Raw genomic sequence first — 17,401 nt, 5'->3', positions numbered from 1 at the left:
ATATCACTATTATTTGCTCTCATTTAATAGCGCCTGGCGAACTTTTCATTTGACTCTGTTTTGATTTTCTAGTAATAGGTACCTACTTATAGAGAAATTTGGTTTCTGACCCAACGTAAACCGTTTTCACAGTAAGTTTTATTATGAATTCCCTTGTTAAGCCTAGACTTTCTGTGAAAAGGTTCCATGGTGAGTCTCGCACGATTCAGTTGGGATAGTACTAATATGTTAGTATTAAATGAGTAGACAGTTTAAAGTTCAGTGAGATCTTGTGCACCTTTACGTTACCAAGAATCTTTGACCTTTTTGCCGGTAGTACAAAAAGGGATTGCATTAGGCACTGTTATATCTAGTTTCTCGGCATAAAATTGATAGACCGAGACTCTTAGGGCTCTTTACCACGGACGTCCAGTTTTGCAGGCTCGGGTTTTTACTGTAGGTATACAGCAAAAATCATACCTGTGTTCACACACAGAAGTTTGCATCCTGTTTTTTACGGGATAGCATTGGCAGTCGGAGAAGAAAAAAAAACGGTATGCAGGATGCTAGTGGAAACACTTCCATTCCATTTATATATACCAAATTCAGTCGTCCGGTTTTTAGTGGCGAAATCGTACAGCACATTTCGAACGGAACGGATTTTTGCGGTATGCTGCAAACCGAATGCTCATGTCAGTGTTACCACAGCAGCACGTATTAAACGTGATCCTGCAAAAAACCGAATCCGCAAAAAACGGGACCCTGCCGTGGGAAAGGGCTCTTAGTCGACACTGATACTTCATTTGTTATGTTAATAGTAACCCTTTTATTCCTTTTATCAGAAGATCGTTATGCGCGTCTTCGGCACGCGGAGCAGATTCTGTATGAACTCTGCTTAACTTGCAAGAATCAACTTCATAGAAGTTCGGTACAAACACTTCAATACAGTTGATCGCTGCGAGTTAATCGCTATCCGCGCGGATATGCTCCGCTAGTTGTTGAAGGTGGACATTAGGCTCTGCAATGTAATCCTTTAGCGTCAACTTTACCTTTCAGATAATTTCAATCTGTCTGGTTGGCAAAAAGTATTTACAATGATATTAGGTTTACGGGTTGCCAGTATCAGTGTCCAGTAGAAACTACGTTCATGACAGCACTAACAGTTCGAGCATTGTGTGACGCACTTATAACTATAATACGGGACAGGCGAAGCGTGCCCGCGGTTCATCAGTGCATTGAGGATCGCTGTTATCCCGCTCGAGTTATTTCAATTTGGTGTCATGTCGTCAACGTAGCCATAATAATATATCGCAGTTAACTGTCTAGTTGGGCAATTGTGGTGGTTTTTAACGACATGTTTGGTTTGAAAAATTAGGTTTCAAACATTTTCGATGACACCTATAAATCCAAAAACAACTCATTAAGGGGTGCTTGTTGTGGATTGTAAATTAAAATAGAAATAAAGTTTACCTAATTGCTTAACTAGGGGATCGCGAGTTTCGCGAGCCTACGTACTGAAAAGTTCACGACAACTTTTTCCATGCCTATAGATTACAGGCCGATACTTAAGTATTTTGTTAACAAGTTCAATGTGGCTCAATGTAGCCAGATAAGACGCGACGCCGAAAATTTCTGGAATTTCTATTATTGAATTCAGAATAATCAAATCTATCGATATATACGATTTTGGCTCTATACCTAACCTTTGGTCGTGGCCTCCTGTTCTAAGATAAACATTAGTGTAAGGGCTAAAACTTCACAGCAGGTACAGGTACCTACTTTTCGTTTGAATCCGCGATAAATGAACCTCATTTCCATTTAATAATTGTCGATTAAATCCTTTCACTGAATCCACGTCGGTTTTCTTTATATTTTGTGTTGAATATGGCCTACACTGGGACTTGATTTTAAATAGTGAGAATTTCGGGCAAGTATTCTTCTTTTCTTTCTTTTGTAACCTATGTTAATGAGGGGACTTATTCTTTACATCCACCATTCGCTCGTTCCTTTCGTCATATTTTTACGCTCCGCTCATGAACATATCTTTCGGAATTGTGGCTACCCTCACTTCTAAGTTGGAAGTTTCTTACAAGCCAGTGTAACAGCGACCCTCGTTGCCGGCGCTGCCTAGCGGGCGGCACCGCACGCGCACTGCACACTAACACACGGCGCGCGACGCGCTCCGCTCAAGGACACGGCTATATTCTCTCTCGATAAGGCGATTATACAAATTTAAATACTATATTAAATTGCACACTGACCCACCTCTATAAACTTTTAATTGCGATAAATATCCGTAATGCTGTATAAAAATATTAAAGGAAAAAATCGTCATGTTATATTTAATCTTATTTAACATTCATATTAAACCAAAATAATAGCGTGTATTTTACATTTTTACATTGAGACGTCCGAACACTATTTCCTAAGTGACATAGACATGAAGCCTAATTTACAACAATCTACACACGATAGTATTGAATATAAACTTTTTAATGTAGTCATAGCCTTCTATTTTAATGCAAAGGAGATGTACTTTGAAAAATCCTTACGTAACATACAAAATTACATTTGACTATATACAACATTCTAGCTAGATTGTTTTAAAAATGTATCGAATGTAGCACGCTGTAAGTACTCTACACATTACCCTAGTTTGGCGTCTAGGAGGGCTTCGTAGCATGCATGGACACTAACGACCAGATAACAAGCTCCGTTACAGCTAATCCACATTACCAACTATTGAATACATCCGTCAGAGCGTAGCTGCCCTTATAGTACGAGTAGTTCTCAAGACGGACCGATTTTATTTAAAATTTTAATAATTTAACGTGCACAACCTTTTCAAAACTTTATCTAAGACCATTCTGTTGCTTATACGTGCTTGAGAGTTGAGAGTCACGCTTAAATTGCAATGTTTGTAGACAGGGTGACTTCCACCTGAACTGAACTTACGGGAGTTGCGGGAAGCCGGTGAAACCCTACGAATGGACCACTAGAGTAAAATCTTTCCATTGAATACTAAAAAAATCGGAACACAGGTTCGATAGATAGCACTATGCTGTCCAGTTCGGTAATCGATAATATTTAGCGGTGGGTAGATTGTTATTTAACATGATTTCCAAAAGATTCCCGAAAGACTTTTTGTACTTTTTTGATGTGAGTTTTTCCGTAGGACTATGTAGCGGAATTATAAAATATATGGCAGTATGTTTGCATTCAATTCCTTAACGAACTAAGAATTAGTAGGTTGTCGACCAAGTTAGTCAAAACCGTCCACACGTAATTGGATTCTCACACGTCACATCACACCCACTACCTAATAGCAATAAGGCCGGCTTTGCCTATTCTATTTGAACGATGAAATGATTTCTATGTTGCCACGAATTTGCCAGGCTGGGTTTTATCGCGGTCTTGGACTCGAAACAATCTCTACACAATGTGATAACATTATAAATTAATCATTTGGGTTGGTCCTATTGATCTTGACTCCAATGGCACAATAGAAAGATTTAACTGAGCCATTACCACTCTACAATTCTTGATTAGTAAATGTATTACTTTGTTGTAGGTCGTCTTAATAGTCTTTTAGGTAGAGTTCTTGAGATGGTTCTTTTGAGCATTTAATACCCTGTAATAGTCATTGGTATACTGAGAGTTCCATTTACGAACTGAATATTCCAATATCTCAACAAGACTTTATTTTTCAGAGGAGAGAAAGACATTATAGGTACTGGAGATTTACCTACTTATAATAAGGTTACAATATCGCAAGATTACAAATACAAATTTGACAACAGTTAAATTATCAGTCGTTACATTTTATAAATTTGGTTTATGGTATGGTAGGAATCGCATTGCTCTGGCAAATTTGTTGCATGTTACTATGACGCGACGGTGGGCAACTATGCACAGGATGTTTGATGAAAATTAACATAATATTCTCAACTAAGTTTACTCACTATCAGGTAATTGAGGTATTTTTAATTATTATAAATTTAGTGCTATTTGCGTGCAAGTGACGCCGTGGCGGACTTGGGGTTCGTTCATTTTGCTATCTACATCATAAGGTTCATCAAACATCTTGTCCGTTGGTTTCGACTTGCACGTTATCTCGATTGTTCTATATGCTTTTATTATTGGCGAGGCGATTGTAACTACAAGTAATTACCTAGAAGTTCTAAAAAGGAACTCTAATCAACTGCAAAATTGATAATTGTAATTCGATCGCTGAATTGTGTAGTCGATTAAAGTTATATTATCTAATACATTAAAGGGCATTAAACTATGAAGAGTCCACAATCGTCAAAGCACCCGGAGTTAACACTAAATACATCGCAGGCTTCAGAAGCCAGTAACAACGACGTGTCGAAAATAATATCACACATTTACAGCAAAATTACACTTTGCACTGACGTCCGCGCACCGCGCAGGCGCGCGCGCCATAGTCTGTCATTTATCTGAATGTGCAGCGCCTCCAGCCACGTCCACCCGTCCCCCGCCCAATAGGAAAAAAAACAAAATAGAATAATGAATAAATAAAACTTTTATTAAAAAAATAAACAAGATGTGACTAAAATGAGTAACTAATTGTAAACTAAAATGATATACCCCAAATACCCAATACCATACGCCAATACACAGGTCGCAAGGTGAACTAAAAGTCTTAATTAGTGGACATTTTATATGTGTAAAAACATAAAATAAAACTAAGCTAAGCGATGGAACTGTATGCAGACTACTACCATAGGTGCATTTCAAGTTTTGAAAAGTTGTCTTAAAACTAAGTATAATATACATATTATAATGTAAATTGATTCAATGAGAATCCATATAAAACAAATTTTAAACTAAAACAATAACTTTACGCTTAATCATACATAACACGGTCTGTGTGAAGATGTATGAAGTGTCCTTCATAACAGTATTCGATCAGTCGTTGGAAATCAAAAATGCTTAAGGTTATACTTTAGTCCAACGAGCGTCCCGAATGAATAAAAAGATGCGAGAAGAAATATTAACTACAGAGAAACAAATAAACCTACACTAATAGATGATAGATATCAAATAAAACATGCAGTTCCTAGACTAAAATCTGTCCTGAAATCACACGATAGTGCAATTAAAAGTTTTAAAGGTTCATTTAATATTGAGCATAATATCGCTAACAAATAAAAGTAATATTTACTTACATATTTCTAGAAACTTACTTTATTTGTCAAAACCGTAAAAAATAAAGTGACCTGACCACACTCTTAGAAATGGACTGTGTAGTGTTTCTCCGTAAAACCGAGAAAATAATTTTGAGTGTAACAGGTATTCAACTGGTAGGTAACAAAAAGTAACTATTGACATTTTTACATTATGTAGGTACAACACTCACACTTAAGCATAATGTCTCATCTTATCTGATGTTAGGAAATTACTATTTAGGGCATTCAGTACCTTTTAATATATAAACCAACTTGAAAATACTCTTAATATCAATTATTCATGTTAATATGTTGTGTCGAAATTTGAGACAAGGTTCTGATTCGTTGTTTTCAATCAAACGCCTTAGCGTAATCGTTTTTTTTTCTGTTGATTAATGTAAAGAGGTCGTGTGCTTAAATGTGATAGATGTTGATTTGATCGAAGACAGTGCCAAGGCTTGTGCTGTGCTAAAAGATGCATAGGAACCAGAGAGTGGTTTTCCCCATGAATCTTCTAAAGTGCATTTGAAGAGTGAAGATTGCTGTGCAGTGTCCAAAAAAGTGTCCAACATAACTGATACCTAGCCAATCCCAAATGATAAGGAAACGAACATAACTTGCAGATAAACGAGTTATAATCTTTTGTTGAAGGTTTCACCGCAAAAGCTTTGAATTTTGGCTTCAATAATCAAGTTTCCAGAAGATAAAACCAAAGATTTTGCGCAACCTAAGTAAAATAGTATAACTCAATAACTGAAATTGATTGTTTGGGGGTTGTGGAGTGGCGACGGGCCCTACCGCCTACTGGCCGGGCTGGATCCCGGTTTATATGTAGGAGTAGGGTCCGTCGGTAAGGGCGCTGCACAGCAGTAGTCAGGAAGCGTCGTCCTTGCCGCTGGCGGCCGAGCCCGCGCGCCGGGACGAGCGGTACTCCACGCCCGGGTCAAACTGCATTAGGACGAATACCTGCGTACACACCACTATGTTAACAAATTGGATTCAACTTCAAAAATGACGGGATTGTTCCGGTTGAGGACAACGTTTTTGTTCGAAACAAAACAAGAGGAAGTAATATGTCCCAGCAATGATCGTTTTTCTGGAACATTTGAAAACTTGAGATGGAAATGAAGCGAATAATAACGATGGTGATGATTATGAAAAGGATTCACTGCTGCTGAGGATAAAAATGATGGTTATACCTGATCAGTGGGCAGCAAGATAAAGTCATCCGGCGGATTCGTGATGACATATCGCTTGCTGCTCGCGTCGCAAGACGACGAGGTGTCTCTGAAGCGGTAGAGACCGATGCACAGCATGCCATAATTTCGTAGCGCAGCTACAAACAGGTCCCCGTACTTGCCGGCTTCACCAAACTGAGCCAGCGGGCCGTCGTACAAGGAAATCTGGCCTACTCTGCATCGGTCCCTGCAAAAGTGAAGGTTATGTATTTTGAGTTTGATTTTGTTGAGTAATAACTGACTTTTGTGGAAATCCTGAATTTGAAGTTGTAAATCTAGCTCTTATCAAAGGGGGTTCAGATTTCGTCAGCAGAGTTTGATGCTGGCAGGAAGCAATATCTGGAATTGATGTCATATCTGATTTTACTTAAGACCAGTGTAAATGAGCTGAGATAGTAAATTACCGATTCGCTAAGCTCTCGGCAGTGGAGTATCCGCCTCGGAGACCAGCTCCTTCGGCCAGGATCAACTCCAGCTCTGGCGTTGCGCCACCCGTGATCAGCGACCGGATCAGCGTTAAGGCATTCTGGTTGAAATAAGTCTGAAACAAGAATTGTAACATAACCAACTTGTGACGACAAGTAGGGAATTATTGTAAAAAATCTGAAAATACGCTTAAGAGACTTGTGAAATGTGATTCATATTCTATGTAGATCTACACAGTTCGCACCCAATTTACTACTTACAACATTAATCGTTTCCATCGTCACTTTCTTTCCCGCTTCTACTTCCAGGCATCTCCTTTTACGTCAGATCTCAAGTAACAGATTTTTATTGCACGTCTTCAGCATCATGCATGCTAGCTGCTAAAATAGTTGGCCACTTTGAAAGCAATATTAGTTCGATGCACAAGGCGTACGGCCGTTGATTGTGGTAACAATTGACGGAGATTTCTGGGAAATAGTGGAAGTCCTTGCTTTGAAAGCAAACAGAGGAATACTCACAGTGGACATGAGCGAGTCAAGCACACTGACGGCAAAGGCAGTCCCGCACGCGAACGGCTGCGTCAGATACAGCTCCGTGTCAGGGTCGTCGTCGTCATCCTGATCCAGGAACTGCACGTTGCTGTCGTTCACGAGCTCTGTGACACAGAGGTTGTAGTGAAAGAAACTGGGTGCAGAAGTACCTACTGTGTCTGTGGTGCACGGTAATTCATTTTTTTGTGATTGCGTAAAAATGAGCACGTTACTTCTTATTGTTTTGTGTTTATACTTATAGTGGCTTAGAATAATACTTTGGATTCTGGATCTCGACGATGGAATTGGGTACCTTAAGTTTTCTGAGATGATCCATCTTATTATTTTTTATCAATAGTAGACTTATAATGAAGCTCACTATTTTTTCACTTGCCGTTTTTTTGTAAACAAATTGAAACTTTATTTCGGCAAACCTTCGACATGAAGTGAAAATGATACCACTGTTGGCCTCATTGTCATAATGTGAATCATCGGGATTGGAACTTACCAGTAATCATAGGCACATTGGCACCGTACACCGACCCTCGCCGCTGCAGCAGCACGGGAGCGGGTGGCGCGCCTGGCGGCGGCTGCGCATTGCTGCTGCCGTTTGTCCCCACTCCCCCGCTCAGCACCCCTATCGTGTCATCGAAAGTCATCGCTTTGATGTTCAACGAAGCCAAAATAGCTTCCTTGTCGGCCAGCGTCGGATCGTCGTTGGACGGAACCTTTGCGGATAGTATACAGCACATGTCGCAAAGGTTCACGTTCACTGCACGCAAGTCGGCTCGGCTTAGCGGTGAACCCTGATTAAGAAACAAATCCTTGATTATCATTGAATAAGTCTACAATCCGTAGGTACATTGTCAATGTGTTTGTATGATTTGTGATGATTATCTATGATAAGGGACACCCTAGATGCTGAGGTTACAGGTTCATTTATATCTTAACATTTTATTTTCAAGCTTTACTATACCTTACAGGTTCGTATGTACTCGGTCGAACCGTGTCGCAGGGAACCTCTGCTACCTTTATCTAGATTTTTTTGATAAGTGCTCTAAATGCTGCGTTAAAACCCTGTTACGCACAAACTTTTCAAGGTAGGTAACAATTAGGAGCATGAATTACCAAAGTTTTAGCATTCGGTAATTTCCACTGAGTTTTACAGTCGGTAAGAGTAGGTACCTATTTAGTAACTAACTATAATTCTCATAGGTATCATATATTAGATGGCCCCATACACGGTACGATTCGTCTGTACGATCCGTCGCTTCAGACCAATCGAAGCGACGAATCGATAGTGTACGTGAAGATCGTTAACGATTTACTTCATCGAAGACGATTTTGGAACAAAATCCTATGCAATTATGAATATCGTAACGATGAATCGACAGTGTATGGCTCTTTATTTTTTCTAACCTGTGTAATGTGTCACTGCTGTTATAAATTATTTATTTTCTTTCTTTTACGATCAATCGTCACGATTTTCATCAGATCCATCGTGCAACAGACGAATCGTGCCGTATATGGGGCCGTTTGGAATATTCACAGCATGGCCGAATATGATTTCAATCGGTAAATAGATATGCAGCTGTTTAAAAGGACACATCCTTACAGTAAACGTTGAGTAACAAATCAAACTCACATTCAAAACAGAAATCTTAGGCAGATTCTGCAACATCTTCCATTCTCTTCTGATGTAGTCTACACTGCCAACTATCACCACGTGTTTCAGTTCGTGATAGTGGAAGTTTGAGGCTCGGAGTGGCATCACGAGGTTCCGGAGCCCTATGAGCGGCGAGTCAGGGTCCGCGAACAAGCAGACCACTACGTGCCCGTTGAGCACCGTCATCGCCGCTTGATTTCTATCCTGCAGATTGAAACGCGGTTTCAGGAAGCTTCTGGATTGGTCTAGAGACTTATACGGCGAAGACAGCTTTTTTATGGCAATATACAAGTTCAGATAGAACAGACGCTGTGCCGATAAAAAGTGAGGAAACGAGACGGAGCATAATACAGGACGGGAAATAGATTCCTAGGAATAAAAAGGAGGTAAGTACAGTCAGTAACACAAGTGGGTTTGGTGGTCAAAATGAGCTGCACACTCTTATTATATAGGCAGTAGAGTCGCGTGTAGATTATTTTGAACCTGCTCCACTTCCTTCTTTCTTCTTTCCACTTTCCACTTCTGCTGCTGAATGTACCATGCATTAAGATTGGGTTCTCGGCAAGTTTCAGCTAGGTTTTGGGCTTTGAGATGTTGTGTTGCTTGATCACAACGTTGTTATGTATATCTGCTTAGTTATTCAATATTGGCAAACTTAATAAACGTAAGGTAAATGTCCGAGTATTCGACACGCTTATGCCCAATAGATGACACCCAGCTGTCACCTCTATTTCTAGTAACATCAAACTAAAGATGGCAAGTGGCAACTATTGGGACAGTGACAAACACTTATACGTGTACCTTACTTACATGCCGTGAAAAAAGAATCTACTCGGCATTCGTCGAATCATCACTGAAGTTGACTCGACGACGATATTTTGTGGACCCTAGCTTCCACTTATTAGTAACAGTCAAATTAAGTATGTATCTATCTAAAAAGTTTAAATTCACGTACTAATATACAATCCTCTAGATTCTTCGCGGGGCTCCAGTGGAACATGCCCGTGGAATCGTATTTCATTTCAGTCTTCTCAAAGTCGAAATCCTTCGACTGGTCGTCCGCCAGGCCCGCTGGCAGACTAACGCCATTGCTGTTCTGGTTCCCGCCACTGCTTCGACTCGTCGGCCTGGTAATTAATAAAACACAATTTGGGAACAGCATGGGAACAGCAATGGTATCGACCAGCTTTGGCGGGAATCTTCATGTTCCAAGCTGAGATGAACTGAACACCAATTTCTTAATTGCTCTCTGATTGGCTTACAGCGCTGGTGTACGTACAGTGTATTCGTAAGATGTGCATTTGACTGTAAGTGATTTTTAGATTTTATTTTATAGTGTTGCTTACTCGTGAGTTTATTTTTAATGGTAATACAAAAATCGAACACAAAAAATAAAGCCAGTGTCACAGGACGTGAAACCTGTGATCATTCTGAAGAACAAACAAACGTTCTTCCAACTTTGTTCTCCTTTTTCTACATTTTGTAAATAAGGATAATAGAGTAGGTAGCATGCCGTAACTTTGTAAAGGGGCATTTACAGAAAAAGTTATAGAAACGACTTTTTTTTTAGGTTTGGATGAAATTTCGTTTTCCTACTCAGAATGAGGAGCACTTTCTGGAGAGTGGAGGAGAAAAATAGTGTCCCAGGTTTTTCATATAATTTTGACGTGTTATATCCATTACACTACCGCCGCAGAAACGTGTAAGAAAACGGTAACGTAATGGAATAAAAAATCTTGGGACACGTTTTTTCTCCTATTACAATCGAAAGTGCTCCTGATTCTCAGTAGGAAAACGAAATTTCATCCAAATCTAAAAAAAAGTAGTTTCAATAACTTTTTCTGAAAACGCCCAAAAAAGACTTGGGTAAGACAACAACTACTTCTTTATTAATTTGTGTTCAATCATTGTCTTTACATATTTGACTGAATTGTACGAAAATGACTATGAGAATGAGAAATATAAATGTTATTTAAGTAGTTTAGTTATACATGATAGGTACGACATATTTTGAATAAAAAAATGAAAGCGATTAGTAAACGCTACGTGTTAAAGTTAAGGGAATATCATATAAAAATAATATTCTTATGAATAAGAATATTCATAAAAAGAAGATAAAGGGTGCGTGAAAATAAATACATTCTATAGGTAACTAATAGGTAGGCCTATTTTACAGGTGGTTCTATAACCACCTGTTAAATAGGTATTATTATTGTGAAGCCGAAATTCCATAGCTATGCTACCATATTTCTAAAGGAATTTCGGCTAAGTTGTCGCAATAACAATATTACATATTTCCACGCGTGTCTAAAAGATAAAGTAACTTAGTAAAATCGAAAAGAACCTTTAAAGAGAGTCTTATTCAGAATGAACTTGAAATGAAGGTCTACTAACAAAGCACTATTTTAACAAGTTTGACTGTAAACAGAAATTGGGTTCAACACATGCTTCCTACAGAATAAATTTGCTGTGCTCATTTAACGTGCATTTGTACATAAAAGTTGATAAATTGCATCAGAGAATCCGAATTGAATGGAGTACGTTGACTATTATTTACTTCGTTTTTTACAAGCTTTTCTTTAGGCTGCCCCGGTTATTTTGCCATTAGATAGAAGGTAAGCGATCTTGACGTGTCTTTTTATTGAAAAACAATCTATACATTATGAAAAATAAGTCACAGCAAATATGTAACAATTAGCAAGGACATATATCATTTATACGCTTTTGGTGCCATAACTAGGTAATAGTTACAGTTTTTGAAAACGTTTTTCAATAAAAAGACTTGTCAAAATTGTTTAACCTTTTTCTAATTCTAAAAAAAAAACGAAGTATAAGTAGGTTCTAAAGTTAGTCATTAGGTAGAAAAGGGAATGATTGAGAATTACTAGCAATCGACGATCGACGAGAAGTCGACGGTAGAAGGATACCTACCTACTGTTGATGTCGATCAAAAATTTCTGCCAGATCAATCGATCGAACGTCAGAATGGATTAAGTAGTTGTACACCGGATGTGGCCCATGGTCGTATTACAATACCAGCAAAAAATTAAAACATAGAACGTCCTCGTCAAAATGAACAACATTAGTTCAGCGACTTTTAAAAATATTGAAGTCTTTGAATTTTCCCTTTTTCATACAAACTAAATACTGCTATCAATGTACCTACGCCATCCTAGAACCCAACTGACGTCGCCTGTCACGCTACAAACATCAAGCATTTTGCTTTACATTGCTTCTTCGAATAAACTTAAAAGTGTAATAAAAATTAAAAAAAACAATTATTTTTAAAAGTCGCTGAACTAATGTTGTTCAGTTTGACGAGTATGATCTATGTTTTAATAATTTGCTCGTATTACAGGCCACATCCAGTAGACACCCTGGGTTAGTACGGGTAAGTCTAAATTCTTGGGTTTTGTCAAAAAGGCTAAAGTATGAAAGAAAATAATGTTCAGAAACATATTGTTTCTAGGATCGATGCTGAGGAGCTCTCCAAAATACCAAAGACCATCTATACGGCAGATAGACAGCAAAACTATGCGCAGCAATTGCAGATACGACTGTAGAAACATCAGATGTGTAGGTAAGTGCAACTGTGTTTTATCTAGGTAGGTACTTATATTATTAGTGGGTACGGAACAAAAAATCACTAGTTTAATCAGAATACAGCCCTCGCAACCAATCAGGGCGTAAAATATTATCTATTTTATTAGTACACACACATTCAATTCGAACACTCGTAATCTAAAGGCACTTACCTACAATAAAATATAAACTACCCTACATAAACTAAAACGTATTCAAAGCAAGCTATCTATATCAACTGTAACAACGGTATCGCATCATTACATAGTCAAAGTCAAACTACTGTAATAAAAGTTCTAGCTGATATATAAGTTTGAATTACATGAGCTTTTTCACTTCGTAGGCAAGGTGGTACGCTTGATAATTCGTGTCCTGTTCCGGGGGGTTCCTGCAACACGCCCAAACAGCTCCGTAGCTTTACGGCTTGAGACCAGTAAGTGCGAACGATAAAATGAATAGTGGAAATCAGTTGACACAGCACTCAAGCAAAATTACCCAAGTCATAACAGTCACGGTGAATGCTTCCTTACATAGCATGTCAGCGCCATTTTGTCAAGCTTCAAGTGACGTTTAAACCAAAATGGCTATTTTGTTAATGATGATTAGAACGTCCTACGTCATAACCTGTACTTCTGTTCCGTTATAGATTCACTAATACTATTTGCTTATGTATTTTTTATGTAATTGGTGGTTAAACATCAGAAGCTATGAGCTATGAGCGTAGAACGAAAATGGTCTCGTGGGTTGTGTTGATACTGATTTGCGCTATACATTATATATAGACATTCATATTGTGTACACAGTGCACATAGTGCCAAACATAAATCTCGTGACAACAAAAGAAGATTTTAAATGCGTTGCTAAATCTCAGGATCTAAACAAGCTGCCGAAAAGTTAGAAAGAAAATACGATGGGCACAATGGGGTTTATTTTTTAACATGGCTTTATTAGATAATTTAAAAATATATTAAGTTTATACTTTACTGAAAATACAATAAGCAGATGTTTTACAATTAATACATATATATATGGATTGTATTGACTTCAGTTTGTAAGCAATTAATAAGGGGCAGCCCTAGGTTCATCCACACATGACCACAACCAATCGAAAGCGCACTGAGTACACACACATACAAAGCATAATCGACCTCGTTTCAGGGCTGCCACTGTTGCAAGTTTGTGTTAATATTGTGTTTTCTTTTTACTTACGTATCAGGTGGCGCTCTATTTACGTTGGGCTTGACCTTGTTGACTTGCCGCGTCGTCGTGGTGTTCATAAGCTGGTTGGCCATCGGTGACAGAAGAGCAGTAGGCGCCGCGCTTCTGTGGTTTCTGTTTATTACTGAAAAAAAATATAGTTTTAGGGTTCCGTACCTAAAAAGGAAAAACAGAATCCTTATAGGATCACTTTATTGTCCGTTTGTCTGTCTAGGCCCTTTTTCTCAAGAACTCCTAGAAGTATCAGGCTGAAATTAATATCAAATAAATACTCAGGCCTGCTCCCCCTTGAACCAGTAAAATAATCGAACTTCTATGCCACCGCAATCAAAAGATACAGGCATTAAACTTTTTTTCTCCAACTTGCTCGGAAATGTTCTCATTAATGTTGGAAAAATCGACCGGGAAATCCATCGTTATATGCGTTGATGCGATAATAAATTTAAAAAAAGTGGCATTGCTTCCTGGACATGTCCGGGAAGTGTTTTTATTGTACAGGTTTTTTACTTTTAATTTCATCCAAGACCGTAAATTCACCAAACAGCCAGCCAATTGTCCAATAGTCACGTACAAAAACAGAGATTAAAAAAAATTGGTTTCCGAGTTTAGCTAATGCCAATAATGATTGTGTCCAAATCATAATAAGGTGTATTTAGACTTAATTATCTTCTCGGACTGCCAAATATTTTGTGACAAAGGCATGTTTTTTAATGTTGTGCGTTAAGGAATTGCCGCTTTAACTGAAATTAAAAATGTATAATATTTATATTTACTAATCCCATAAGTTTTCTTTTGCTTCACCAAATTGGAAACTTGAAATTTAGTATAAAGGTAGCTCTCACAGTCACAGCACAACCAGTAACAGAAATCTGAAAATATTATTTTTCTACGTTTTTCTTTCTATTAAAGCATCTAAAATGACCATCTAATGCGTACATTTTGCTTAGGAGAAGGACTGGTAAGTAACACTGAATATTTAACACCTTCGGTGCACGAGTCCGACTCGAACTTAGCTGTTTTTTTCAATAGCAGAATAATCAAGTATCGTTTTCTTTATATTTATTTGTTGCCCACAACTTCACCTGCGAGATTCACGAGATTCGCGAGAATTTCGCTGTTTTTTCAAGGTATCCAAAGTCCAAGTTAATCAAGGATTGTATAATTTGCTAGGTATACCAAGCTAGACAGTCCTTACGGAACGAAGCGGAACCAATGTTCCAGAGCTTACAACAACAATTAGTTAGATATAGGTACAGACAGATAGTAGGAATGAATGAACGTATGAATTACTTACAACTAATGTCTTCACCTCGCTCTCTCGCAATTTCACCTGGAAAAGCATAAGGAAAAATAAAAACTTTAGTTGATGTTATTGAAAGTAAAATTTAGTGGGCAATTTTACTACAATTTCAAAAGTTGGTTCACAAAGGTGCTCAATTAATTTGAATTTCAAGAAGTGTTTATATTTTACGTTAACTATTTTTCAGTATGAGGGTTCAAGTAATGGAAATAATATTTTAATGTCTACAACAAAAGCGTGCCAATAAAGCATTCAACGCACAAAAATGTTCAACGGATGCAATGCCTGGCGGAGGGTACAAACCAATGAAACATCCGCTTTAGAGTTAACCAAGAAGCGCAGGTCGCGGGGTTTGCAATATTTAAGTTTAATAACGTGATGCATTGGGTTCCGCGGGATGGCCATCGAAGCAGAGGCAGACCGAACAGGAGATGGCGGGACGACTTGGACGCATATCAATTAAAGTGTTAAAGTGGCAGGAGCATGCTCTCGAAAGGGACGAGTGGCGGAAAAATGGGGAGGCCTTTGCCCAGCAGTTGGACATTTTATAGGCTAAGAAGAAAATAAAGTGATGCAAAAAAAAACAACTTTCGTGAGAAAACGAATCAAAACTCATAAAAGTATGGAACACGATCCTTTAGAACGATCAATCGCATTTCGGCGTTCTACAATTTCAGCTGAGATCATGCTTGATGAAAGCTTCATAAATCCGCATTTTTTTGTTCAGATTCTTTTAGTGCTCGCTATGAGAATGCGTGATAAAGCAACTAAGTGCAGGGCACCTTTGTGGACGAAGCACATTGCTGGTCGTTCAATGGAGAAGTGGGCCGATGAATAAAACAAATAAAAAATAAAACACTCAGTCTGTCATCCTGAGATGTACCTCGAACATGGACCTTCTTGGGCAACTCTGGCGGCGTGAAGGTGGGGGGAGGATGGTGGTCATCTGCAAAACATCAGCACAAATTCGCATTCCGATACACCAATCAGTCAACGATATAACCTACTGGCACGTCGCAATCGCAATATCGTACAGCGAGTGACCGAAAATCTCATCATAAAATCAGAGTCAAAGTAACTTATTCAGTTTCACTTCAAAAGCGCATGTGCAAAATTTAAGCTGACAAATTTAAATATTTCTTACGACATTGAATTCAAGAATGAAACCGAATGCAGTTACACAAAATAGTATTAGTTCATTGTTAATTTAATGATAGATTGTTAATATAGCAAATATTATACAGTAACACATATACAATACAACAGTTAACAAAGACACCAATGTGCAGCATGCAAACTAACTACCACACATTAAACAAAAACCTCTAGACAAGCTCTATTCTAAATAAACTACTTAAACGTATCAATAGATTTGATGAATTTATAATCCTACATAATGAATTTAAAGCTAATGTAAGAGGAAATGATAAAATGACTAAGGGGCGTAATTCACCAGGAGATGGCACCGAGCGTACTAACGTTGTAATTAATTAGGCTAAAGCAGTTAACGGTTTCCAAGGTTTCAATCATAATGGCAGAAATAATGACTGTTGAGGTGATATACCAGATACTGGCGGACCAAGTGGGCGCAGCCGCAGTCCTGGAGCTATCGGCAGGGCCATCTAACTAAATTAAACATTCCCTATGCAGGGTCTGTACATTAAATATGTTCTCAATTTCGAAAGCAGATAATAAATTACACTTCACAACATCAATATCAGAGGGGCTATTTCGATGCAGTAATCAGGAAAATACTCCTAGGAAAATATTCAGAGATTGATATAATTATAATAACAACAACACCAAAATAAATAAATGACATCACAAATGTCTTTCCATGTTTTAGTTCCGCTAATAGAGAGGCAAACATCTAACTGCTGATGCACATAGAGTAACGAATCAGACAAGACAATGATACAGGACACGAGATCGCTATGTGTCGTCGCACCGCGCGTCGCCCATAGAACATCACATCGACATTTACATTGAACCTTAAACACATGTGGGTTACGTACTTGCCCGGCCAACCATCTGGACGGCTCGTACGCCCTTCCTGAACGTAGCCACTGAACCGAGAAACAATACGTTTTAAAGCGATTACTTAATAATACTATAATTATTGAGTCCAAGTTGTGGGCATCACACCATGAATGCAAATTATAGGCACTTATGCAGACAGAAATGCAAAGCGGAGTGAGGAACCGTCTTCTTGTAAAGTTTAAGAACGAGAAGGAATTAGATGGAGTACGCTTCTGTTGCCATTTGATTAA

At 38.3% G+C, this 17,401-nt stretch overlaps 1 protein-coding gene across 7 annotated transcripts in view; it reads right to left on the bottom strand.

Annotated features, from left to right (window-relative positions):
* Positions 1–578: 578 nt before the first annotated feature.
* Positions 579–17,401, bottom strand: part of slo (calcium-activated potassium channel slo) — a 110,545-nt gene continuing 93,722 nt past the window's right edge. For 3 of the 7 annotated variants that reach the window (XM_074086607.1, XM_074086606.1, XM_074086602.1), the window contains 12 exons: positions 17,147–17,197; positions 16,015–16,077; positions 15,126–15,161; positions 13,823–13,955; positions 12,936–13,001; positions 9,987–10,158; positions 9,011–9,235; positions 7,874–8,171; positions 7,354–7,490; positions 6,814–6,950; positions 6,371–6,596; positions 579–6,137 (listed from right to left, as the gene is read on the bottom strand). In XM_074086607.1, coding sequence (XP_073942708.1) covers positions 6,045–6,137; positions 6,371–6,596; positions 6,814–6,950; positions 7,354–7,490; positions 7,874–8,171; positions 9,011–9,235; positions 9,987–10,158; positions 12,936–13,001; positions 13,823–13,955; positions 15,126–15,161; positions 16,015–16,077; positions 17,147–17,197 — 1,637 coding nt within the window. In that variant the 3' untranslated portion in view covers positions 579–6,044. The remainder of the gene's footprint in view (positions 6,138–6,370; positions 6,597–6,813; positions 6,951–7,353; positions 7,491–7,873; positions 8,172–9,010; positions 9,236–9,986; positions 10,159–12,935; positions 13,002–13,822; positions 13,956–15,125; positions 15,162–16,014; positions 16,078–17,146; positions 17,198–17,401) is intronic. The other 4 variants (XM_074086601.1, XM_074086604.1, XM_074086603.1 and 1 more) reach the window with 2 other exon arrangements.

This window comes from Choristoneura fumiferana, chromosome 4 (genome assembly GCF_025370935.1).
Source record: "Choristoneura fumiferana chromosome 4, NRCan_CFum_1, whole genome shotgun sequence".
NCBI classification, from domain to species: domain Eukaryota; kingdom Metazoa; phylum Arthropoda; class Insecta; order Lepidoptera; family Tortricidae; genus Choristoneura; species Choristoneura fumiferana.
Note: the sequence above shows the minus strand (reverse complement) of the source record. Positions and strands in the feature narration are given on the sequence as shown.